This window comes from Larus michahellis, chromosome 5, assembly GCF_964199755.1.
Source record: "Larus michahellis chromosome 5, bLarMic1.1, whole genome shotgun sequence".
Classification (NCBI taxonomy): Eukaryota; Metazoa; Chordata; class Aves; order Charadriiformes; family Laridae; genus Larus; species Larus michahellis.
Genome location: NC_133900.1, coordinates 57,740,265 through 57,766,264, shown reverse-complemented (window position 1 = coordinate 57,766,264; position 26,000 = coordinate 57,740,265). Strand labels below are relative to the sequence as shown.

At 39.5% G+C, this 26,000-nt stretch overlaps 1 protein-coding gene across 3 annotated transcripts in view; it reads right to left on the bottom strand.

Annotated features, from left to right (window-relative positions):
* Positions 1-26,000, bottom strand: part of AFAP1 (actin filament associated protein 1) — a 117,401-nt gene that overhangs the window by 38,959 nt on the left and 52,442 nt on the right. For all 3 annotated transcript variants that reach the window (XM_074587499.1, XM_074587498.1, XM_074587500.1), the window contains exons 2-5: positions 23,820-23,948; positions 18,471-18,568; positions 6,022-6,130; positions 1,273-1,484 (exon numbers count right to left, since the gene is read on the bottom strand). In XM_074587499.1, coding sequence (XP_074443600.1) covers positions 1,273-1,484; positions 6,022-6,130; positions 18,471-18,568; positions 23,820-23,946 — 546 coding nt within the window. In that variant the 5' untranslated portion in view covers positions 23,947-23,948. The remainder of the gene's footprint in view (positions 1-1,272; positions 1,485-6,021; positions 6,131-18,470; positions 18,569-23,819; positions 23,949-26,000) is intronic.

The following is a 26,000-nucleotide window of genomic DNA, read 5'->3' as shown; positions in this document are numbered from 1 at the left end:
CAGGGAAAAATCTCGTTTTTCCCCCTCTTTCTTTCTTTCTTTCTTTCTTGCTTGCTTGCTTTCTTTCTTTTCTTCAAGCTGTTATCAAATAGTCTTGAAATTTGATATGATCCTGGTATACGGTGATAAAAATGTGGACTAAGTATAATGGCATTGCAAGAATACAATACAAACTGAATTGGAATCAACATTCTTTTCGACACTTAAATGGAGGAGGATAGAAAAATTAAATCCTCAGTAACCACTGAAAACTGGCAAATGAATTCCAACGATATTTTCAGAAACCTCTTAACCAGATACCTCTGTTTCATATCCTGTTATTTCCTATACTGCCACAAGAATAAACGTAATTTAAATCGAACATATCTAAGCTATGTTGTAAGAGTGTAGAATAATAAGGCTGTACAGAAAATATTCCATCACCTGTTCATCAGCTTTTAACGTTTGGGCTATTTCAGTAATTATTAGTTACATAATTAGCTACAACTGTTGGAAGCACCAGACAGGAAGACAGGGAGTGCCTAAGACCTCAACTTATTTATTACTGTAAGCATTAGATCCCTTATAATGACACAGAAATGAGTGTTTCCCTCAATTAGGCTCTCTTTTCAGAAAACAGAAAGACATCTATGAGCAGATAATTTACTAACTTACGGAATCTTTTACTGGTGCCTCCAATCAGAAAGAAACATAACAGATATGCTTAAGGAACAAATACATCCACTTGTTTCTTTCTTTTCTATAATGCAGCTGTGCATCATGTGAATACTGCATCTGTAATTACCGCAGAACAGATGGCAAAGGTTTAGTTTAAAGTGTATACATTACCACGGCATATGCTGCCAAGTGAATTCTCAGTCTAACAAGGGACTTTTCTCTCCAGCGGTCTGATCCAACAGTTCATACACAAAGCTCCCTATGAGATTTTTGGTCCCCAGGGAATGAAAGATTGGATTTACAGTTTCAGCAATTTTTTTTTCCAAATGAAATATGTTAGAAGCTAATAGGCCACATTTTCTTTCCAGTATCAGGGAACTGCCTGGGTTTAAGTTTAAGTGCAATAAAACTCGAATTTCTAAGTGGCTAAATGATACACTTAGAATTTCAGTGCTTTTCTGCTTCTTGGGTAAATCATGACCGAACTCTTTTGTAAGGTTACTGTAGACTTAGCCACTGTTTGCAGAACATATTCCAAAACCCAGATTCCTGTAAAAATAAATACATCATCTAAAAGGTACAAAGAAAATATAGCTAGACAAAAATGAAAATTACCAGTAGTTTGTTTTCTTTGATAACACACAGTAGTTTGGTCCATTGCCCAAATCGTTTCTTTCTAAGGAGGAACGCACAGATTTTGGCATCCTTCACCAGATCCATAGAAGCCTCCTCAGAAGGCCACTGATGTCTCATTTTCTTCCCCTTCCCATCCTCCTCCTCTTCATCGTAGGATTCGTAAGAGCTGCTCATAGCATCCGAGTCATAATCTTTAAGAAAAGCATAAAAGTGTCAAGTTAAAACATTTAGCAATGAAGCGTACGGAAATAACTGAAAATCTCAACAGGGTTCATTTTAAGTTAAGGCTTTTGAATGTCAGCCATGAACAGATTACTGTTTCAGTGCTTAGTAATATCAATACATTAAGTTAATTGAATATGAGATCCTGTTTCATTATGAAATTTTATAGAAGACCCACACTGATACCTTGGGAATTCTAATTGAAAGAATAAGCTGGGAATGAATAGTTAGAATTTTACGTAGTTTTTTATTATCTTCAAAATATTACGTAGCAGATACTTCCACCATTTGAAATTCTTTTACAGAGAAACATCTTCATCTTGACCTATTGTATAATGCAAAATGTAGGCACAGAAATTTCAATATTAGTACGACATACTAAGAAACAAACATGGAATATAACACCTGCACTGATACAATTAACCTTGAATAGACAATGCTGTTCCTTGAACTATAGATTTTGCTGGAGTTAAAGGCGTTCTGCAAAGAACATGTTGTTATGTTAGCCTAAAATGTTTAATCCTGCTCTAAGTTTGACGATGTAATGGCAAGATTCCTTTTTAATGAAACAACCTTTGTTCATTTTCAACAATGCCATCAGCTCCAGCAGTCCCCTAAACTACAAAACTAATCTGCCATTATCACAGAACCCTCTCTTCCACCATCCGTACTTATTTATTTGTTTATGTAGGCATATAAGTAAAGTTCCTCAGATAATAACACCTGAAGGCATGTTTGTTATCCACTGACACACGCTCCCATGGAGGATACTTGATTGGAATATTTTCAACAGCTAAAACTTTGTCCAAACATTTCAAGTAGACTTTGATATATTTTTAGGCCAGAAGGCGGAAGAAAAATCTCCCATTTGCTTTAGCTAGGTATTTGGGACACAGGTGGGATGTAGGAAGGAGACCTGGAACAACTGGGAAATGGACAAGACAGTGGATTGCTGGAAAGCTCATTCTAAATCAGTTCCTCCCTAACGTGCAGAGTCAGAATGGGATATACTCAGACCTCACATCTCTGAACCAAGACTAAATATTCTGATCTTATTTGTGTTTTCGCAAAAGTGTACAAAATAGGTTTTCTTCATTCCAGAGTGAAATGAAAACAAAATTTCAAACTCTTGAAACTTTCTCTTTAATTTAACTGAATTGCCATCTTCTGGTCAGTTCTGCTATAGAGTGTTTGGTTCGGGGCAGCTCCATACGAGCAAGCAGTAAAAGCTGCAGATGATTCAATGAATTGTAGGCAGTGCTGACTGAGACTTCAAAGTAGAGATTTAACTTCTGCACGTTAAATATCCTACAGGTACTTCCTATGTGGCTCACAAGCAGGCCAAGCGCAGATTTCATGTTAGCAATAAGGTGTATGATCAGCAGAAGGACTCTGTTGGCACAGCACATGCAGGTTCATCCAAATCTGCTTATATGAGGATGAAAGTCACAGGAGCTTCTGAGGCTGGCATTTCTGGAATACCATCCTCGCGCAGTAAGGGGATCGTGGGGGAGCTCTTGCCATACCCTGCCCATTAACTACTCCCCATGTTTCTCTCCTCTGTGGGTTGTGGGACTCTTGGCCAGAAGAGGAGTTTGCTGTGTGACCACCTTGGAGGACTAATACGATCTGGGCTGAGACCTTTGCTGCTCTTTGACACAACCCGCTTCTATTCTTTGTTTCTCCAAACTGCTATATCATGACCAAAACAAGGACTTCAGGCTCTGGGCACAAACTAGTTCCTGTTCACACTGTAAAGTGACTATTTTAACATAAACAGTATAGGCAGTCGACTTCCCATATGTAACAGCTTTAACAGATATTCAGAATGTTACGGAGGGAAATTCAGCATGTACGTATAATTTCAAAGGGTTTTGAAGCAGTGTTACTCCCAACTAGGAATCCCTATGAACTGAATTTGGGAAGCAGTAAACTTCCTATTAAAAAATTATAAATTATGGAAGCAAACGGTGTAAAGGTAAGTTGTGGAAAGGCTAGTAGTGACTAAAACCTGTTGTCTCTCATTGTCTCACCACAACAGGTAATGAAACAGGCTTGACAGTAAACTACAGGTAAGAGCTGAAAATTTCTTGTATATATGTTGAACTCAACACACTCTTTGGGTCTTGGAGTGGCGAAGGGGGCAAGAGAAAGGGGAGAAATACAAAAAATATAAAAAAGGTGAAAAGTGTCTCCCCAAAATAAACTTCTTTTAAGTCTACTAAAGTCTCAGAGACCGAAATTCACTGATACAACATGTTCCAATGCTTCTGATCTATATTTTTTTGCATCTTCTGCATTTTCTTTTGACATTGGCTTTTCACACTTATACTTATCAAAATTTTCTCCTGTTAGGGGGTGAAAATCACAACGGACTTTCACATTATTTGTAATAGCATATTCCAAAAATTAGTCTGTAGTAATTTAGGCATATTGTACAGACCAGTAACTTTTAAAAAAGAGAAAGGGAATTATCAGATAAGGCATATACAGTCTTGTTTTCACCTACTTGCAAGTGTTCGTTTACAAACAGATTACAGGGACTTGGGGAAGTTACAGATATTTCATTTTCATGATCTATATTCTGCAATCTTCTGCTGCTCTTCGCCTTTATAGGTAGGAAACATAGCATGTAAGCCTCCTTGCTCTTAATGACATTTCAAAAATATTCCATAGGAATATTTACTTAAGATAATGATATCTACCCCAGCGGTTGTTTAACTGTTTATTCTTACACTTAGACTTTTAGCACTTCTTTGTTATGGTCTTCTCCGCCTCAAACAGTCTGAATAGCTAAGGTTACGTCTTTGGTTAATACACTGCTTTGGTGGCTTATTTTAATTGCCACACACTCTGGATTTAGTGGAAGTTTTGCTTGAGTGGAGATACATTACTAATGGCATATTGAATTTAAAAGCAACTTCATTACCGATGAAGAACCGAGTACTTCAAACACAAATTAGAAGAGATGATACGGAGTTCAGGACATAAGAAAAGACAGCAAAGTCACAGCAAGTGAGATGGTAAGTTACAATAACGGAGATTTAAATGTATGAATATATATTCTTAAATTGCAGAATTATTAACGAACTTTTAGGGCAGATAGATAGCCTAAATATTTTTATGGATTTGGATGGTTAAGTACAATAAGAAATCAGTTTCATATTTTATCTTTTTTGTTTCCCTAGGCAATCCTTTAGTAGTGCTATTAATATTTGTTCTATTAATATTTTTCTGCCTGAGCACAGCTCTTGTTTAATAACAAAACACAAATCAGCAGTTCTCTGGATTACAGGGGGACCACTCTGCAGCATTTCAAGGGAGGAAATGACGAGAGGAGTGATTTTGCTGCTCTGCTAAGACTGTATATTCCTTCATTTGCTTTACAATATACGAAACTCTTACCTTGAATTTCTTAGGTAAATTAATATAACCTCAGTTTGTGCAGTGTACGAGTGAATAATTAAGATTCTAACGTGACTCCTATGCATGTGTTTTAAGAACGGAGATATCATTTTATTCACTTCTAGTTCAAATAATAAAAATGGCTATAAAATGGGGGAAGATATGCCTTTAATCTTTGGGCCATAGAAAATAATGATTAGTGACAAATCAGCCATATGCAAGTAATAAATTAGCCCAGCCAATAAAAAAGCAGCAAAAAGGAAAATCTTTGCAACTTCTTGGTACATAATGTCCTGTTGACTGACCCTCTGTAAATGTCATTTCATTGCTTCATCAGCATGCTCCCAGTGTACTTCCCGCGAAGTGCACAGGTCTTTGGAGAAGTATTTGGATGTGAGATAGAGCATTTTTGTGTTGCAGAAGGACATTCTGGTGGTCAGTTAGGAGGCTGCACTCTGCCTTTTGCACTAAACCAATAGTCACAAAAACACTGTCATGTGCATCAAACCTGGCTTGTGGGAGCCAGTATGAGTGATTTATCCCTATCCACAATGTGTCATCAGAAATGCCGCAAATCACATCTTTTCAATAATTCCTTTTTTCTTTTTATTTGTCTACTTTAGCAAGTAATTCAGTGCAACAGAGGCATACCTGTATAGCTGTAGATTGCCACCAGTTTCTGAAACATCTACATTTACAGTATTGCCAGTTTACAGGGGTTTACTCTGGACAATCCTTAACCCTGGACTCCCGGTCCAATGTCCTCACCACATTTGTGGTTCAAATCTGTCCAAAAGACCAGTTGCTGATTTGGACCCTCTGTCTCGAACAGCAGCAGAAACATGTTTATGTGCACCTAACTTGAGCTCCAGGTTTAGTTTCCTCCAAAAGGAGCTTGGTTTGTGCACACCAAAACAATTCTGCAAACCAAACCAATGCACGGACAGTGAGGATAACCAGAACCGTCCCCAGACGGTCAAAGCCACGCTTACGACATGTCACCACAGCACTAATAGAGATATAGATGTCAAATACTAAAAAAGCTGAAGGCCACTGGAATTACCAGTTCCTCGGAAATTGGTCTGGATATATATTACTCACTGGAAGTGATGTACTCGGGAGCCTTTCCAGGACTAAGTGGCACTGCCTCTTCATAATAGCCTTCGGGAAGGGAAGATGTTGGTAACGGTGGAGGTCCATTATCTGGTGGCTAAAAAAACAGAAAAAGAAAAAGTGAACATCCATGACTCATGATAAGGTAGCAGAAATTTTTGCATGTATTCCAGCTGAGTCCTTTGGGGATACAAACACAGTACCATCTTACTTGCCATTGTTAAGGATGTCAAATTCAAGATAAGTACATTAGAAGAAGTCGTTTCTACAACAGCATTAAGTGGTAAAAATACTGAAAAGACACAGTTCTCTATTTAAGAACTGGAAACTTATAGGGCCTATGTAGGAAAGAGACTTCTGTGCATAGACCATTTTACAATGTTAAAGCTTATTTATCAGTATTTTACATCTAAAATAATTTGTATTACAGCGGCAAACAACAGTTTGGTTGCGCAGTTTAGAAAAGCTAAATAGCTGAGCTGGCAGAGATAAAGGACAGATAATTTAGATCATATTTTCATGATGTATTTTGTTTTTCAATGGTATATCAATTCTTAATATAGACATTAATTTTTAAAATGCTCTTTCTACATAGTGAAAACCGAGCTACAACCAAGGAAAAGTTTGGAGAAACATTGAGAAACTATTATATGATAAAATAAATATTTCAAATACCAGGTCAAATTCTAAAATGCTTCTATTCTAAATATAAACCTGTTTTAAATCTAAAACTGACCTGGTATGTTGATATAGTAACAAAGTAAATTTAGTACTCTGTGACTTCTTCCATATGACTTTACTGTTCTATTTCCTTAACAAGTACCAAAACAACTGTATTTTATAGAACTCATTCATATTTGCCACAGGTTTTTAGTTCCATATTTTCATGTCAGAGAAAATACCAAAGTCTTTTTCCAACACCAGCAGTTTATTATATGATTACAAAAATACAGCTTGTAAGCAGAGTCTCATTTCTGCAGTAACATTTTTTCCATACATCTTTCTCTTTTTCATGTAATGAAAGAGACGTAATGGTGTTTTTCTGCATTGGGTTGATCTAGTCCAAACTTGGTGAATGAACAGAGATAAGAAACTAGTCAGGGTGGGCTTTGCTCATGGTCAGATACAGACACTTCTGGAGTGCAATTCAATGGGCCGGACAGTCTAGTAGAGGCCTAGAGCCTTCTTCCATGTAATATAGGTGAAGCCACAGTGACTACACTCCTCTTTTGCTATAGACCTAAAGTTACCTGGGAGGAACTGAGCTTTAATAACACATGGCATTAGCTATAATGAAATTAATTCTGTGGGCACTTTCAGGGCTGGATTCACCTTTGCAGATTTCAGAGCGAGACATCTCCAAATCTCATTACCAATTATACACCTACGCCAAACACCTAATTCTTAACAACATCAGCAAGACAAGTCCCACACTTAGTGTGCTCTGCAGTTAAATTCATATCGAGTAGGTTATTCCACCTTGCAGGTCAGTGCTTGTGTATTCCCGATGCACAGGAAGGCAAGGAGCTAACGAATAAACCTGCCCTTCCAGTGCTGGCTTCCCTTCGTGCACTGAATAATATCAGAAACTTCCTCATGAACAATGAACCAATTCATGACTGAACACAGAAATTCTTGGTCTTGAGATTTACACTAACATTACTTCTATATCAAATGATACAGTCAACTTCATATGTCAAACTCAATTACAGATAAGAGATGGCAATTACTGTTATCTACAACGTGAACCAAGTGAGTTTTCCTCACAGACCAGTTTTGCTAGAGAAGTTATCGGTCAAAGAAGCAAAATAATGAAAAAATGTGACTTTTAGCATCATTTCCCTGTGATTCTGCTGAAAAAAAAACAAATTGCAAATCTGCACATAATCACAAAATAAATGAGTCTTTGAAGGTTAGCTGCTGCTGCGTAAGGGACAGGAAAAAATATTACACGTTTGTTAATATTGGAAAATTGACAGCACGTTATGAATTCTGCCCTACACACCTGCACACATCAGCTCTGTGTGGCCTGAACTGCGAGACACAATAGGGAGAACTGCCTCCAAAGAGTCTGTGTTTTCTCCCTTCACCCAGGTGGGCAGAGCCTTGCTCAAGTGAGTCAGGGTCAAGGTTTGTTCCTGGGGCGGTATAGATTCATACCACCCTTTTCAGAAGACAGATACATTAATATCGTGGTCTAGCCTTAAACTATTTTCCCCGTCAGGTGTATATACGACATATGAAATTCCTATCATTATTAAACCTAATTCACCCAGGAAATAGCCATCCCAAGAGTCATTCCAATTTTGACTTGACACAGCACCAAGGTTTCAAAGCTATCTTTTATCCAGAAACAAATAAGAGGTTCCAATAAAGATCGGGGGGTATGTGGGGGGGAATCCTTGTTTTTAGACAAAATGTTATTCAGAAAGAAAGAAAAAAGGAAATGAAACACAAATGGTACTTGTCTGAATTCGACCCTGCTGGAGCACCAGTTACTTCATACAGCTGGGGCGGGCTGGGCTGTGCAGCCAACGTCAACACAGATGGAATCCATTGCTGAATTAACCAGGCCCTCCTTTCTGAAATGCATTTTGCAGTGCTTGCCATAACAAAGTTGAAAACAATTATAAAAAAGACATTTTAAAAAAAAAATCATTAGGAGAAACAGAAACATCCAACATTAAATACTTTCTGATTAAAGCAAGGCTGCTTTAATATTGAAAGAAAATCCAACTGATTAAATACAAAATAAAAATACCTCGTTCAAATCTGTACCATAAACAGCTGCATCTTTTGGGAGCTATGGAATATATAAGTGTTCGAGCAACAAGAAATGTAAAAAGTACATCTCAGCATTCTGATATTACTTACTAATATTTACAGCACTTTAATTTTTTTTATTATTGCTAGCTGCATTGTGTAATTCTTTCAACTTGGCAATTCTTTAGTGGAAGAATTTTGATGAAGTTATGAATTATGAACTGAAATAATTCTTGATTCAATAACTTCTCATTAGTTGTGAAAAATAACAAGGCCATAAACCCCACAAAACTATTTACGTATTCTATAAAAGGATTAAATCTCAAAAACCCTAGGATATGTGTAGTTTGAGTGGTATCAGGAGGAAAGACCTGGCAACCTGCAAAGAAGGCATTAGCACGAATCTCTACTTTTTTTTTTTTTATGACAGGCCACAAGGAAGAAAACTAGAGAATGTTGCCTTTCAAGATAAATAACCTTGCTCAATCACAGGAATAAGAACTGAGTTAGAAAAAAATTAACATTATTTTGATCTCACTGGAAGAAAAGGGGCAAAGATGAGTGAGATATTGTTGCCCAGAATAATACCAGTAATACTGAAACAATACTGTTAAAGGTGTTTGTCAGGTGCTGGGTCTGAGACCAAAAGAGAGATGCTTTATTTGAAACAAAGGAGTGGATGGGGTGATAATTACAGGACAGGGTTGAGATCTCTGAAGACATTAAAGAATGGATTGTGCACGGGATGCCCAGCTCCAGTTTACAGGAGGGACTGTTGAGAGAAAGAAACAAGTATCTCAAATAATAAGCAATATTTAACTGGGTAGTAAAACTCATGATTGTACTAGACACTATGAAACAGTCTTAGTGGAAATATTAATTTTATGGCATCTATGGTCTTCCCCTCCACCTGCTCCTCTGTGTTCCACAGACCACAAATGAACTCTTGCTTTCGTTATCCTAGGAGATAAAATACTTTATTTCCCCCTTGTGTCCAAGGGCACCAAGAGAGGTAGGTACATTTTTTTAGGGATAGTCTAGCTGATATCTGCTGACAATATGAAAGTATATAGTGTGGAAAGCACCATGAAATACAGAGGAAAATAAATGTCATCGTATAGGGACCTGAGGATATAAAATCACTTTACACCCCAATGAAGACTTACACTATGTAGGAAATAGAAAGAAACACCTCCCTTTATGCAATGATTTAGGACGTGGAGATTTCCAGTGGAAAGCAGTGACTTTAACAGAGGCAGAGACTGTCAGTAGACCCGTGCTGCAGGCAAAGGCTGCCAGCAATTCAAGAGCCATGCTCGCACGTGTGATATTAGATCAACCACCAATTCGGATCCAGCCGGTCTGCGGAGCCAGCTGCTACGTAACCCCTCAACACTGAAAAGCAGCAACATGAGACTGGAAAAGTGGTCACACACTGGTAATGCATAATAAAGCTATTCAGAAGCCAGCAGGCAAATGTGGGCTGTCAAGAAGAAACCTTGACACATGCACATGCCATTTGCGTTGGAGCAAGCTTAGACTTGACCTCTGTACAACCCTACGGCATCCTCAGCCTGGGAGAGGGAACACATTTATGATCCCTTTCCCCATATGTGAAAAAATGGACGTCCAGAAAGCAAAATAAATCAACAAACCAAATACCAAAACAGCTGGCAAAATTACAGACAGAACATTTCAAGCAAGCTTCTTCATACCCCTGTAAAGGCTGGAAACTGGGCCCCAGTACTAGCCAAGCACTTGGTCTGAAAGCCTTTAGATAAATTCAGAATCGCTAAGGCACTGAAAAGAAATCACCATTTAATGCCAGCTACTGAGGACCCGGATGGACCTTGGATTTATTCAGGACAAAAGCGCTGACTGTATGGGATGTTAAGACCATATGGAGCTGTGCAGGAGTGAAATTCTAGCCTGAGTGTAGACAAGCAGAAGCCAGGAAGAATTCTTCATTTGATATCAGCTCTGTATCCTAAAGTTATTAATTTCTCAGCTTGCCAGATGGACCCTACAAAACCGGGAGCCAAATAATGTGAAAGAAGTCTAACAACTTCTCTTTTCCGCTTCTGAGCACATCTGACAAAGGACAGTAAACCAGCCAGCCAGACACCAAACTCAGTTTTTTGGAACAGAGTAATCCCTGCAGTCCCACCACAAGGTGGGTAACACGGCTGCGTGACAGGCTGTTGGTACAGTCCCACCCAACCACCACTGAGTCTGCCCAAGCAATTACAGCACAGGCCTCTGGTACACAGGTGGTACCAAGAAAAAAAACAAAAGGAATTGCCCAAGAAATCAACAGCCAGAGTCAGACATGATGGGAGGCCCGGCAACCCGTGGTGATTCTGCAAAGAGCTGAACTGGTAACCCACCAGCTCTTTCTGCACTGCTGAACAGACAGGGGCAAGGAGGAAACACTAGCAGAAGTGACGACCAGGTGGAGGATGAGTATATGCACAAGCGAAGCTTTTGGTTAGGGTTTAAGACTAAGAACAAAAGAAGGTACATGCTTTACACGCTGTCCTCCAGGGAGTGGAGGTACATCTGACACAGCCTAAGTGCGTGTCTGCTGACTCAGGGGTGAATGCCTAATTAAAGGTATCTCTGGAAAAGCATTTAGTATGTATAGTGACTACAAACAGATTGCAGCCTCAGAAAGCAGAGCCTGATGATGGGAAAGGGATCTGAACAGACTTGCTCGCATTTAAAGAATGAATCAGGGTGTACTATGGCTCCACAGTTTGATCTGAAGATTGTCTGGAGAGCATTTACACAGGAACCTCACCAGGAACCGAGCTGCCATTTCACAAAATAGAGCCCATCTGAGTTCTGCTTAGATAACCCCATAACCCCTTTACCTAAGCAACAGGAAGGCAAAGATGGCAATGGAGAGGAACAAATGGAAACAGTAAGAAACCAATACAGTATATCCACTGAGCAGAGGATCCAGTTGGTTCTTCCATCTCTCTGATGGCAACGTCAGCCTGTGGCAGAACCCAGGCATAAGCTTAAGTCTCAGTTCTTGCCATTGTATTTAATTAACGTTTGAGGTATTAAATAAAACTGAAAAGACTGGAGCAGAGAATGCACCACTGAAAGGACCGATAGCTGGAAGGAGTTACACGCATACTCAATGGAAGACAGGAGTGGAAATAAACGCCAGACTCCATGGAACTAACAGAAGATCTAAGGAAATAATTCAAGTGTGAAAGAGAATGAGCCAGAAAGAAACCCACAATATTTCTATATCACTCCGATTTTATAATATAAGATTATTACCCAGCCAGTTGCAAGCACCACTCAGACAAAACACAATAGAGTTGACTCATATCAAGCAAAGGGTCTGGGTGTACCAAGAAGAGAAATGGCCTTTAATCAATGCTGGGAAACACTTTCATGCATATTACATGAGAAAGATTAATCTGAATTTTAATCAGCATAGGGCCCTCAGTCAGAGGTGGTTATTGTAATTGCGCTCAAAGAAGTGTCTGTATTCCCCAGCAAAGACAAAATCACCTTCGTATTCCGGGAGTTAATAAGCTCATCCAGGTACATGACATGCCGGTGTTGACGAGACAAGGCAAAATGGTTAGAAAAGTGTAGGCAACACCATTTCCACCAGAACAATATTCTCCTAAGGGCCTGAGCACTGCATCAAATGGACACAAGAGAAGACTTTGGTACTTACTGGCCTAATTCCTTTCCCATGCGTTTGTGCACAGCACAATAATGAGCATGTTTAGGAAGGCAAATAGGCTGGTCCCTAACTATCAGCACAGGGAGGTTGTTTTATGGGCAGGTATAGCACAGAAACAAGAAACCAAAAACCTGAGGCCACAAGCGTGAGCATGTTATGAAAAATGGTGGGAAAATATCCTATCAAATCTGTGGCACTAGTAATTTAATAGCTTGCTTCTATGGAGATCACAGATCACCAGCATCTAGTAAAGACAGAAAAGAGGGCATACGGTTTCACAATGAAGCAGTTCAATCCTACATTAAACCCGGCCTGAGCTCATCCAGTTTAAATGTGAATTCCAGTTAAAGGTAGTCAGGAACAGCTCATTCTGGCAGCTTAGACATGAAGAAAACTTTGAAATATGGTGCACTGTTATAAAGGTATATTGTAAGTGAACTGAGAAGGAAATTACTTTAACTAAATCTTTTCTGTGATACCACTTGCAAATGTGAAATATATCATCAACAATAAGGCACCAACCCCCCCCAAGGGAAATGGGAATGGCAACTACAGTGTCCTGCAAGACATCATCAACAAAAAAGAGGCTGCAAACCTTTCTTTGTCCTTAATCCTTATGCAATCACATGTGAGGACCAAAAGTATTCCACAACTGAATCACGTCCAGAAGACTCTGCTGTTCTGGTCACTCATGATCAGACTCGAACGTGAACTTACAGCAGGCGCACAGGAGAAATACTGACATGGGAACTAGTTCGATAGAATTAAACTACAGCTCAAAATGCAACTGATAGAGCCTCTTATATGCAATGTAATGAAACGAAACCCAAGAGGAATATGATTGTGATTTCAAAGGATATCTGAGGCGCAGGTACCAAGGTGGGGGAAAAAAGCGACTTAAACCCAAGGAGAAAGGCTGGTGATGAACACTGGGATGGTGGAACAGCCTTTCAAATTGAAATAGTGGGTTAAAGAAATCTATGTGCTAGTAAATAGATCTTGGTAAGTTTCTGAAAGGGTTAATATTTTATAATTGCCTGCAGTAAGAGTGACTGTACTGAATAATCAAAAAGGCCTCGTTAGTTGTTCCTTCATTATGGAAGAACTTGCTGAGATTTGTTCAAACTGAAGCTATCAACCAGCTCTAAATGAAACAACTGAATTTTTGTTGGATTTATTTTTGTGGCTTTTAAAAAGTTTCTGCAAGGAGGAAAACTCCAAATACTACCTTAAGATTATCTTTTAAGAAGAACAGAGAATAACAACTGCTTTTCAATGTTAGAAGAAAAAGCAAGATGAAATAAAGATTCATAAGTACCCACCTGGCACGTGAGCCCCTTGCTTTTGTTATGGCACTAGCCTGACTGCACATTTTAGAAGAATCTTTAAGACTAGCACTTTTTTGGTGGTTGTTCAAAGAATGACTAGTGTAATTGGTGATGTTTCACCTTAAAAATCCTTTTGATTTCAGGATGATTTTTTTTCTTCTCCAAGGGCACTGTCTCCTTTGAGCATTTTCTAATAAATATCTGAGAGTATACCTGACAGGCAGCCAGAAAAAGGGAGGCTGTCAAATTGCTTCCCCACAATAGGAAACCCATTTATATGAAACACTCCTACAGAGCGACTGTGTATGTTTCAGGAAAGGGTTGGAGGAAGATGACCTATCCTTTTGATTTATATCTACAGGGGTTCTGGCACCTTGCTAGACACTTGTTGCGGTTAAATAATTATTGAATTGTCAATATTCCAAGCAAAATAAAACATATACTCAATTTTACTGTGAAAATCATGCAAAATAGCTGTGTGCTGTTTGTATTTGATTTTGTTGGACTGCACAGTGCACTGAAATCACCGACTGTCAGATGTAATATGACAACCAAATGCTTGGAGGCTAGAAGTATTCTGTCACTGTCATGCTGTGGATAATTTATGACAGTAATCCTCGGGCGCATCTGAGCAGCAGGACACGCTGGATCTTATTCTATTGCCTCAGTGGAAAATGTACTTCAAGGCAACTTGGTGACAGTGCAATGACGGGATCCCAGGTGTTAAACCACCAGCAGCACTGCGAGGGACACACAGCGCATTGCCTCCATTATTCCTCCAAACCCATCATCTAGCACTGCTTCTTGCCTGTCAAGTGCGAGGAAATATCATAAAAGTAGCTGCTGATGTAGAGATGGAGAAAGCAGGCTAAAAGACACAAGCCCTGGCAGGTTCAAGAGGGACAAACCAACACCACTCTATTTCCAATACGGTGATCTCCCCCTCTGCTGCTGACCCAGGCAAAGCTTCCCTACCTGCTGGCACTGCATTCATGCTAGCAAGGACATATTAACGCGCCCAGGCAAACAGCGTTTCAGTTCTGTGGGAGGACTCTGAGCTGTCCTTAAACTCTCATCCTTCATCTGCAGCTTTTACTTTGCCGGCCATCTGAAGGAGCTGTATGCACAGGCTAAAGCAAGCGAGTATTTGTGCTTTCTAAGCCTGACAGAAAGTCTGCTAGACCAGATGTAGGCAAGGGGATGTATACAGAAAAAGAGAATTACTAAGAGATTGTGTGCTCAGTGATTCGCTTTATTCAAGTATACGCAAGGTCCAACTTTGCACCTTGATTTTAAGACCGGTACAAAGCCCACTGAATCCAGGAAAACTCTCTGGGCTTTAATGTGTTTTAATAACTGGAGACTTCATTTAAACTATTAACAGCATGTCTCTAAATAAAATGAATTTTATACTCTTTGTTCATGGGCTGATGAATAACACAACTGATACAAGATTTGGCCTGAGCAAATATGCAGGTCTATTTACAGATTTACAAAGGAAACCTTGCACAGCACCTGCCCACACATAATTCTGGCTCCTGGCACTACTTTAAGGAGTATTGAATTCCTTCCCACCCACATATCTTTACATAAGTAAAAGCTTAAACATCAATTCAGACTAAACATTTTTTGAATGCAGAATCCCTCGAGTGCCATAAAAAGAAACAGTGGTGTAAATGAAACTTTAATTTCCACCATGCTCAATAACTGATGTGCTAAACCCATAGATTTTAAAACAGTGCATAGTTTATTTAAAGTTATTGATTCCCACTTCCAGTAAAGTCCTGTGTTCCAGCAGCACATTGTGTTTCCACTGGAGCCTGAGACCACCACTAGATGTTATTCAGCAAGTGGAAAAAGTTTCTGTCCTGAACGGCTGACAAAAAGAGGTGCCATACAACATGACTTCCAACTTGCCATGTGAAGAAGGGCAACCTGGAGCAGAATTTCCTAGCCTCTGGTGGGGCCAGGGAATTTCTTCCACTTGACCAGGAAAGCACGGTCTGTGAAAAGTGGCTAGGAAAGGTAGATCAGTACTTGTGTCACTGAGCGACGTAATTATGTACGGACTGCCATCATCAGCTACGAAGTTTTAGGAGTCCATTGATTAAGGGTAGGTTGAAAATCACCATAGAGGAGCATTAATGGAAGGGAAAATTAGATCTTAGCCACTGTCACTGATGTCCAGCCTGGTGTAAAAAGAAAGATAATGCGACAGTCTCTGGTCATATCTAATAATAATGAGGGGCTAACAAAGAGGCATCTAATAGAGAAAGGTTTCCAGAAAACAGCTAATGATCAATTCCATTAGTTCAACATGACTTTAGGAGAAGTTTCTGAAGTCAGAGTGGGGTTTGAGCTTGCCCCAGTGTCCAAAGGTCAAGAAGCTGATGTTTTTTTTCCTTCCTTTCTGACTCCACCTGGTCTTTTGCAGGAAAGCAGCAGTCTGTCATTTTTTTCACAAATTACTGTGCTACCATCTTAAAATAGCATCACTCATAACCTGTATTTGGATAATGCAAGACAACGAGAGGCCTGAGACATTTCCTGGCTGATCTCAAAGCGTCACCGACACCAGAAAGGGAGGTGAAAACCACACTGCCTGACGGCAGCAACAGAGTTGCAGAAAAACTGGCAAAAATCAGCTTCTACCACTATGGAAAAACCACCTCAGCTTGATGACTTCACCAAGATGAAAGTGTCCACAGCGTTACAGGCAGGTCAGAGGGGAGGGCCATGTTCAAACCCCACTTTGCCAGGCTCAACATGGGAAGATCGCACTCCAGACTGGCCAGCTCTAACTGTGTCAACTTCCACGGTAATTCCCACTGTATCTCAGAGAAATATTTTTGTTACTCCAAAATCCCAACTGAACTACTGCAAAAAACAGTGCTGACCTCCTGGACCTAATTCATACTTCACACCATTTCACTCGCTGCAGCTGTACCAACTTTAAGGGAATTTACACATTAGTGTATGAGAAAGGAAAAGTAGGTCAGTTGTCTTTAGAAAAACAACTTGAATCTTCAGAGCCAATTTATTAAACTGAACCTACATAAATATGAAAGAACGAGGATCTCAATTGGCTTCAGTTTATGAAGCTAGCACCTGAAGTCTGCATTTCAAAGGCTTGTGCATTTTCCATAATTTTCCTGCCTCTCATCAACCCCTTCCCTTGTAATTTATGCTATATGCATCTTGAATTAAAGAAAAATAATCATTTTCAGGCACTGTTAACCATGAAATGGATTCTCCAGGTTTCATTGCATATTAATAAGATCACTTTTGCATCCATCGAAATCTTGCATAATTATTTTATAGCACCCTTTTTAGTTGAATTTTGCTACAGTATATATACCAGCTCTGGATAGGAGTAATTCTAGCATAAACATTTCCTTCCTATAATGATTCCAGTAATGATTCTCATTACATTACGTAGAATTAAAATTAAAAAAAACAATAATCTTGCTCAGGTCACAAACCAAAAGCTGGTAGTGCTTAGGGAGAGACTATGATTAAGGTATTCTACTTAATACGGTTGTTGGGATTTTTTTACTTTGTTCTGCAGTACACGGCATTATTCACCATCAAATAAAGGTTATTACGAAAGTCTGGCCAGGAGTTTGATCTGGTAAATTAGTTCTTACGTTCATAAGATGCTAATGGCTTATGTATCTCTTAGAACTGGGCATAAATGTGATAACAGAGTAACACACTAAAATGAGGCAGAATATCAGTCACCCAGTTGTTCTGCCCCCATAAACTGCATCTACATTTCCTGCTTCAGCCAATGAACGCGGGTCTCCACGGGTTGTCCTTATCACCATGCACAAAATTTTTCAAAAATTAATAAAAAGATGGATAATTTATCAGTATTTGGACTAAGACCATGTTTGCCTTTCAGCAGGCTAAATCATGATTTGCTTTTGCTTCTCTAAAAAAATGTTGAAAATGTTTTCTTCAAATCTACCGTAAAGTCAGTAACAGAGGAGAATTAAAACTTGTTTATAGTTTATTTTGCAACAAGACAGCTGCTCCCAACTGGAGGAATTGAATTACAGATCTCAACCAGTATCTTTGCTATAAACATCTCTGAGAACAGACACTTCTTGTTCTGCAGGGAATTTCCTACCCAGAGACTGAGCACAGAATGGCACTAAAAACTTTATAAAAAAAAAAGAAGCCGTCTTCCTTCATTTTAAAACTTTGTACTTTCATTTTTCAGATATCAAGAGGGAGTCTTCTCATAAGGCTTGCTCCAGGAAAAGCTGATCCTTAAAACTGTAAGAAACTAACTGGGACCTGTGAGCTTGGCCAGGCCAACCTCCAAGACAAGGCAGGTCAACCTCTGAAGTTAAATTGCTCAGACTTTTGCCACTTGAATTTTGAAAATCACCAAAGACTGTGATTCCACAGCCTTTGCAGGTGACCTGCTCCTGGGCTTGTATCACCACAGGGAATTTTTTGCCTTCTCTTCTCCAAGTTGAATCCAATTCCCTCAATCAGAGCGGAGCTGAGAGGAATAATAATTTCCCTGGACGTGGAGGCTCCTTCCCCTTGTAAACATTTCTGTTAGTGCTTATCACAAATATATTCTCTCATATATAAATATATAAAAAAAAATTAACACTCACCAGCCACTGCTGAGGTATTTCTGGCAGAGGCATTTGAGGAGGCGCCGGCAAACTGTTGGCAACTTCTTGCTTCTGTACATGTTCTTTTATTTCAAAACCTGTGGAAGAGCAACAGACATCACTTAACACTTTGGTGGGTGCAAACAGGACATTTTTTCCACACTTGGACACCACATCTGACTGTCACACATTGAAATCTGGCACACAGTGCTGCTCACGACCTACCTCCCAAGTGCAGTTACCAAGGCAGGACTGGAAGAATGCTGGGAATTCAGGAATTAAATCAAGCAGAACAAACACAGACTTACTCTATATGATAATAACATATATGCTATTTGGATCAACAAATACCAGACACTGAAAAAATTTACAGGAAGTCATTCTGAACTGCCTATCCATCTGGAACTGAAAGACTTAAACAGCTAAAATCCAAACACATTGCCAGCCATCTACCATACAGATAAAACCATTTAGGGGGGCAAGATACCCCACTTGTGTATGTCCCATTGGCACCATAAAGTGAATAAAACATGGTGAGCCTATGAGCAGTATGTGGCTGGCTGCATTTTACCAGTGGAGACGAGCAACAGTCGTTCCCATGGCACACTTTGGATGGGCAAGGCCATCATGCAGAAATGAGTCCAAACCCTCCTTTCATGCCAGAAGAGTGGGGAAGAAGGCAGAAGAAGAGACCCTGCCTCTCTCCCTCCCCTGCAGCAGTGGTGACAGCTATTCAGCCAAGCCCACAGCACCCACACAGCACAGAACCCATGTTCTTTGGGCTCCCTGCTGCCCCCACCACCTCCGATCAGGGAACCGTGGTGCGAGTCTACACAAGCCCTGGGAGAGGCAGGATGCTAGGACACCCCAACCTGAAGCACGCTGCTGCTGGGGGGACTTTGCTCAAACCACCTCACCATTAACAGAACTGCACACTGAGCATGTTTTCCCACCATTTCCACCTTCCTCTTTTTTTTTTTCTTAAATAATCCCATAATTTTCCAGGTGAATTTGAAAAGGGAAAAGGAGCCGAGTGTAAAAGCTGCTTTGAGGATCCTTTGTATCACTATTGCATCTCCCTCCCAGAGAAAAAGAGGAGTGAGCACTCGTTCTGAGTTTATGGCACAATAATTTAAATCCCAGTTGAACTCACTACATAGGAACATGATATCGTTTATTTTTCTAAATATCAAAAGGGAGATTAGGATGCATCTCCTCAATGTTCTGGCAAAAATTCAGTCAATGGATTGTACCCTGCTTACTCCTAAACTGAATTTAGCTTCTAGTGTTTAGTTTAGTTTTTAAAATATATATTTACATAGTCAAATGGATGTCTTTTGGTCAAGATCATATAATTCTCAAAAATGTAATCAATGATGAAATGTTTCTTGTCATAATAACCCAGTCCCACTGGGTGTGAAGTCATGGATTGAAAAACAACACTGATAAAATAAACTGACTCTAAGGGCCACAGATTCTTCTTTCTTCCTACAAATCAAGAGGGGGATTAGTCTTGGGAAACGTTCCAATTTTATTTTTTTTTAGTATAACTTTCACTTGTTCCTCTTCTTGTAGGATGAATCCATATTATGACTGCTATCTGTATTCAAGTCTCCCGTGCTTTCCATAACAACCAAAAGTCAAATACGAAGGCTTTTTTACTGCAAAAAAGAAAAGTATTCTGAGTGAATTCTATTGACTTTGTAAAACTAGTTTTTCCTCAGTTTTAAACTACGAGTGTTTAAGCAAGAACCTACTCTAACATTTAGTTTCTTCTGCCAAATTACATGGCAAATCAGCATTATAAGTTTACAGCATCAGGTCCCTTTAAAGAAAACAAGCAATGTTGACAGTCATATTAAATGACTAAATCCACCAACAGTTCTCACTCCAAAATAAACTGTTTGTGTCTTTGTTTTTCAGAAGAAAGTCTGAGTTTCAGAAGGAAATGCCAAGTGTTTTGTTCAAACCTACAATCTATTGGGCATGCCAAGGCTCAGGAAGAAAAATAAGATTTATAGTTTTGCCAGCTATTCAGAGTAACCACGGGTTTGGATGTGGGGCAGGTCAAGGCCGGCAGCTATGACCTGAAGAATACATCTGCCTGGCCCAGTTCTCTCTGCTTGATAGATATTAAATGAAGAAAACAGTGTGCATTTGGGAGATGTAACAAAACAAGGCAAAAGATTTCTAACGAATTCCCCAAGTAAGAACTTACTGAGTTTAAAGGGTTTTGCTAAAAGCCAACAAGCCCATTATAATAATTTCCACACCTTTACAAAGAAAAACATAATTGTCCATTTCCAGATGTTATAAAGAACTCAGCCAGTTCCCAATTCCACACATCCTTCATTACTGTTCCCCATTGAACTTAAACGGTTTGTTCCAGCAATCGAAATATCCTGTTGGATTCACACAGTTGATTTTTGCAAATGCATATAAAGAGTTTGAACTCAGCATAGTCCTCAGGCCTCTTAAACTGTGCCAGCGACCCAAGAGCTCTGCCAGCGACCCAAGAGCTCTCGTGGGGTGATGTGGGTGGAGTAAAACAACGTTTTGAAAAACAGACTCTGAATGACAGTTCAGCTTAGTTACAGAGTACGGTGGCTTTATGCATCTTTTACTGCTTTTAATTTTAATGAAGAGATGAATAGTTTCAAAGGGATGGGAGTACTGAATGTTATAACTGATAAAAAAAGCAGCAGGGTCAGCTCCAGTAAAGTACATGACTCCCTGGGTAGTTTCGCACACATTTGAAGCCAGCAGAGGATGGCAGAGCTCCCAAGGAGGCAGCTCCTCTCCTTCCCTGCCTTGTTCCTGTCCCTGCACCAACCTCGCCCTTTGTGCCAGCGTAAGCATGTGTGTGGCCTCAGGTTGAACCAGAACAGGGAAGTAACACTGGTTAGGACTAAACCAGAAAAAAAAAAACCCCAACAAATAATGCTTGTGCTAGCAGAGAGGAAGATGCAATACATGATGAGCAAGAATGAGTAGCCTGGGGAGGGAAACAGGATGCTTTTTTTAGAGGCTATGTTGGCTTAAACTCTTATTTAAACTGCAATTCCATAAAGTGGAGTTTGTAGACATCTAAAGCACGGTCCTGTGGCCTCTTGCTTAACTGAACTATGGGTTTTCCTTGAATTAATACTTGTTTGAACTAGAGCATATCTTTTAGCAAAATATTCTATCTTGATAAAACGCCAGCAATGGCATGCAGACTTTACAAAGTCCCCACATTAGTTCATAGCTTCAGTGCTCAAATATGTGCTTTATTTCCACTTTGAAACAAACGTTCCACCATTGCACACTGCTTTTTGCTGTGTAAGTCTAAGAGCTCATTCTCAGTCATTCCTCTCCTACATCAAGGTTAATTATGATACTTCATTTTGGATAATTTGAAGGCGTATTTCTGGATTCTTTCATCACTTTTATGACTTTTCTTTGAAATGTCTAACTTTTATCTCCTCGAACGTAGGCACTAGGCGTGGGTATAACATTTCAGTAACAACTGCACTGAACCAAGCTCCATCACTTAATATATGGATCTTGTTAATGGATGGACCCTGTAATAGGATGTAATGGATCTTGTTATAGATCCTGAAATAGGCTTTAAAACCTAAACAGTAGATCTGAAAGGCAGAAAGCTATGGTCCTTGGGTCTTTTTATCCTTGTCCGCATCTAAAGTCATAAATTAAACATGCCTGGGAAGGTGCTCTGGTACAGAGAAATCCATATCCATATGGTTAAAACCTCTCACCCCTCAAAACCAGGGTGGAGGGTGATGATTTTGAGGTATCTGTTGGGAACAGATCTTTGCCCGTGCTAACTCCCAAGTCACGCCTAGGAACTGATGGAGGAGATGAGTCAGCTCAAGCCAAACCCATGCCCAGGACCACTCCATAATTTAACAGCATAAAGAAATGAGTTCCAGGGTCCAGAAACATACCCAGCACTGTTTAATTTACTAGTAGAGCTGTAACTTTTGTGTCCTGAAACACCATCCACAATCCAGAAGGAAAGGATATGATAACCCTTCCCTGTGTTTCCAAAATTGGCAACAGAATGGTGTCTGACTTTTTGAGGAAGTCAAATGTTTTTCTTAATAAATAAAGTTGAAAAGATTACAAGAAGAAAATGCAGTGTCAGATCAGCATTGTTGAGCTTATTTTGAACTTCTGTAACATATAGCTGTTTCTAAACATATCAAATTGCAGGTTCTCACCTACAGTTTTTGGGTTTGGGGGGTTTGGGTTTGGGGAATCGGCTTTTGGAGCATGAAGCCTCCTTCCACAGTATGTGCCTGCCCCCTTCTCTCAGTAGTAAAGAAAAAATAGTGATGAGTCTTTAAGAATGTCAAAACGGAAAGGAGGACAACAGTTATTTTCAAGTTTGTCTCCTTGAACTTGAATCTTGTGGCAGAAACGATGTCTTTAGTGAAGGGGGGAAATACTGCATCAAACAAGATTGTATTTTTTTAGCACTGGAGAAGAAATAAATCATGAGAAATGCAACTGCTCACAATGTGGAATTTTTCTTCAACACACTCTAGTATTCTTGAAAAATCTAAACACTGTGGGTTTACACTGACAGTATTTCTGTCAAATGTAAGAGAAACAGAGGCCACTTCATACAGAAAGACGCTGTAAGGAAATATGACAGTACTGTTAGAAAAAATAGTGAGGAATATTCTTCGCATAAGGTCTGTGGAAAGGTTGCTGTACACAGTGAATCATTTATATTGCATTCAGTTCCATAACCTTGACAGAGACAAAAGTGATTGTGCAATCAAAATGGTTTTAGATAGGAAGAAAAGGGGTAAGTGAATATCACTCTAATTGCAGAATGCAAACCAAACATGCTGACAGCCACCTCCTAGCTCTGGCCTGGCTCTCCTGTATCAGCCGTGCACCAACTCAGTATCAAGCTTTCTGATGGATCTGGGTCATTTACCAGAGAAGCAGCACGCAGCACCCACGCAGCTATAAAGTGGTGCTGTGGCCAGCACTCCCTCACACAGCATTACTTTTCCATCAAAACTCATAAATAGCATCGCTGCTGCAAATAAAATGAAGTAACCACTGTATCAGGAGACGCAAAAACATTCTATCTAGCACGTAATTTTGTAGCTGGATTCACCCATGTGCACCCAAGATACTTCCAGTATGCCTTTTGCTATGTTTTACTGCTGAACATGAACAAAAGCATTCAGGAAAGTTACACTTTGGCTTCACCCTGTCTTTCTGTCTTGCTTCAATTTAGTGCTTGTCTTCAGCCCTTAAAGCTATTTCACTGAGCACAGACTTATTCTGTGCATTCTGCAAGCGAGAAAACCCACCCCTGACACTGACCTTTTGATGACTGTATCCTCAGGAGAATGTTAGTTATTACTGCCTTCTTCTCCCTGACAGTGGAAGTTAGATATTCATGGTCCAGAAGTTCAAGAAACAGGCGCAGCTCAACTATTAACTCTTCCATGGCTGAAAGACAAAAAAGAAGAGATAATTGCTTTTTCTAAAAAGTCCCATTAGAAAAAAAAAGAAAAAAGATTTCATTCTCATTTATTCACATTCCTAGTTATTTTCTAGCATTTCTTAAAAATGTATGGTCCTCCCTGCTGGAAACAGACTGCATTCATTAGTAAAACCAATAGACTAGTCCATTAGTGAGGACCAATGGCACTTGCAGCAATTACCTCAAAAAGACAGTTCTTCTCACACACCACATCATGAAGCCAGCGCTAGACAAAAGTGGGTGCAGGAGTGTGGCCATCTGCTTTTCTAGCAGTGCCGCTCTGCTTCCTCTCCCTTTAACAAACAAGTTCGAACTGCAGAACAAAATTATAGCTTGATAAAGCTTCTCGACAAATTGATATCTTCATAAATGTTTAGGGAAACTCTCTCTTTCCCTCATTTTATTTATCGTGTTTGCTAGGGGGGGAAAAGGGCAGGTATTCCTTGTTTACAGTGATTCATGCTTCTTACAGCTTCCAAAGACAAACTCCCAACCCATCGCATAATTTCTTATTACTCCCTAGATTCCTGATGATGCACTTCGTATTTCCTCCCATTTCTACTATTCCAGATCTCAAGGCTTTCCAATTCTTTCTAAAAAAAAAAAAAAAATTACATTCCTTCTCTGCATTCTCATTTTTTTTATCAACAAACTTTGTAAGCACATTTCTACTTTTTTCCTTTCAAATTACCTCTCAAGTCTTGCATTGTCTTAATAACTGCAGTAGCTCAGACCATACATATAAAAACATTTGTTACAGCCTAATCATATGATACCTGTTCCACGGATTTATGAGAAGCCCATGGTACTGAACCTCAGTTTCATGCTTCATTTCTTTCATAACTCTGAGATGCTCCAGTCCCTTCGCTTAAGTGGACTCCCTATTTTTAGCTTAAGCTTCATCTTGGGTAGAATAGTACACATTTCCATACTTCTGTATCTGATGACATTATCCTCATTAAAAGATGAGGAGAAACATCCATTTAATTCCAGGGCCGCACCCTAGGATTAATCTCAGTCCTATCCTCATTCCAAAATGCCTCTACTTAAATTTTTCTCTACTTATTCACATTTGTTTTTATAGTCTTTTCAAGGCCTAACAGGGCGACCGCTGCTAAGCCTCTTCAGACCTCTAAAAAGTACATTCTCTACCGCTTACTCTCTCACAAACTCTTCCCTACACCTAAAACTTTTCTGATATGGCTGTTTACCCAAGTGAACCTGGAATCCTGTTTTCCATTTCTGAGAACGTGTCTGGAGCCTTAAACAAGCCTTGGTTTTATCCGACGCTTGAACACAGCACCGTGCAGGGAAACCTGTGGATGTCAGCTATGGTCCTACAAGGGGCTGTTGGCCCCTTCTTGTCTCCGGTGAATGCAGATTTTCCCATTAATCACTGTACCTGCCAGCATGCTCTGGCTATTCCGGCAAGAAGCTGTCTAGAATTCCATCAGAAATCCAAAGTATTCCACAATAACCATATTAATTTCAGGGATGTTCACATTATGGAACACCAGCACACATGCATACAGCCTTCTGAAGCAAAAAAGTATAGGTTCAGATCTGCAAAGCAGTAAGTGATCACAAGACTCAAGGACAAAAAAAAGAAAGAAGACCTATGGCCTAAAAAAACCCCAAACCCAAATAATCACCTCTTAGTTATTTTTTAAATTATACACTTTAGAAATAAGATGTATATTCCATTAAGGGTACAGTGGTCTCTTATTTTTAAGTATGCTTTGAATTTAAGATGTATCACTACTGTTTTTATGAGCTTTATTTTAATTATGGAATATATGAATCTTTTAATTTTTTTTTTATTACAATATATGCATTTCAAAAGCAATCATTACAATAGAATCTAGGCAGTCATTGTGAAATCTAATCAGTACACAGCACAAGAAATGTATATTTTTCAAGTCGTTCTAGAGCCATATAAATTACTGTCCGTAATTGCATATATTACTGCACTAGAATTTCTTTGTAATGACATGTTTTCTGGATTCCTTAAGGCAAGG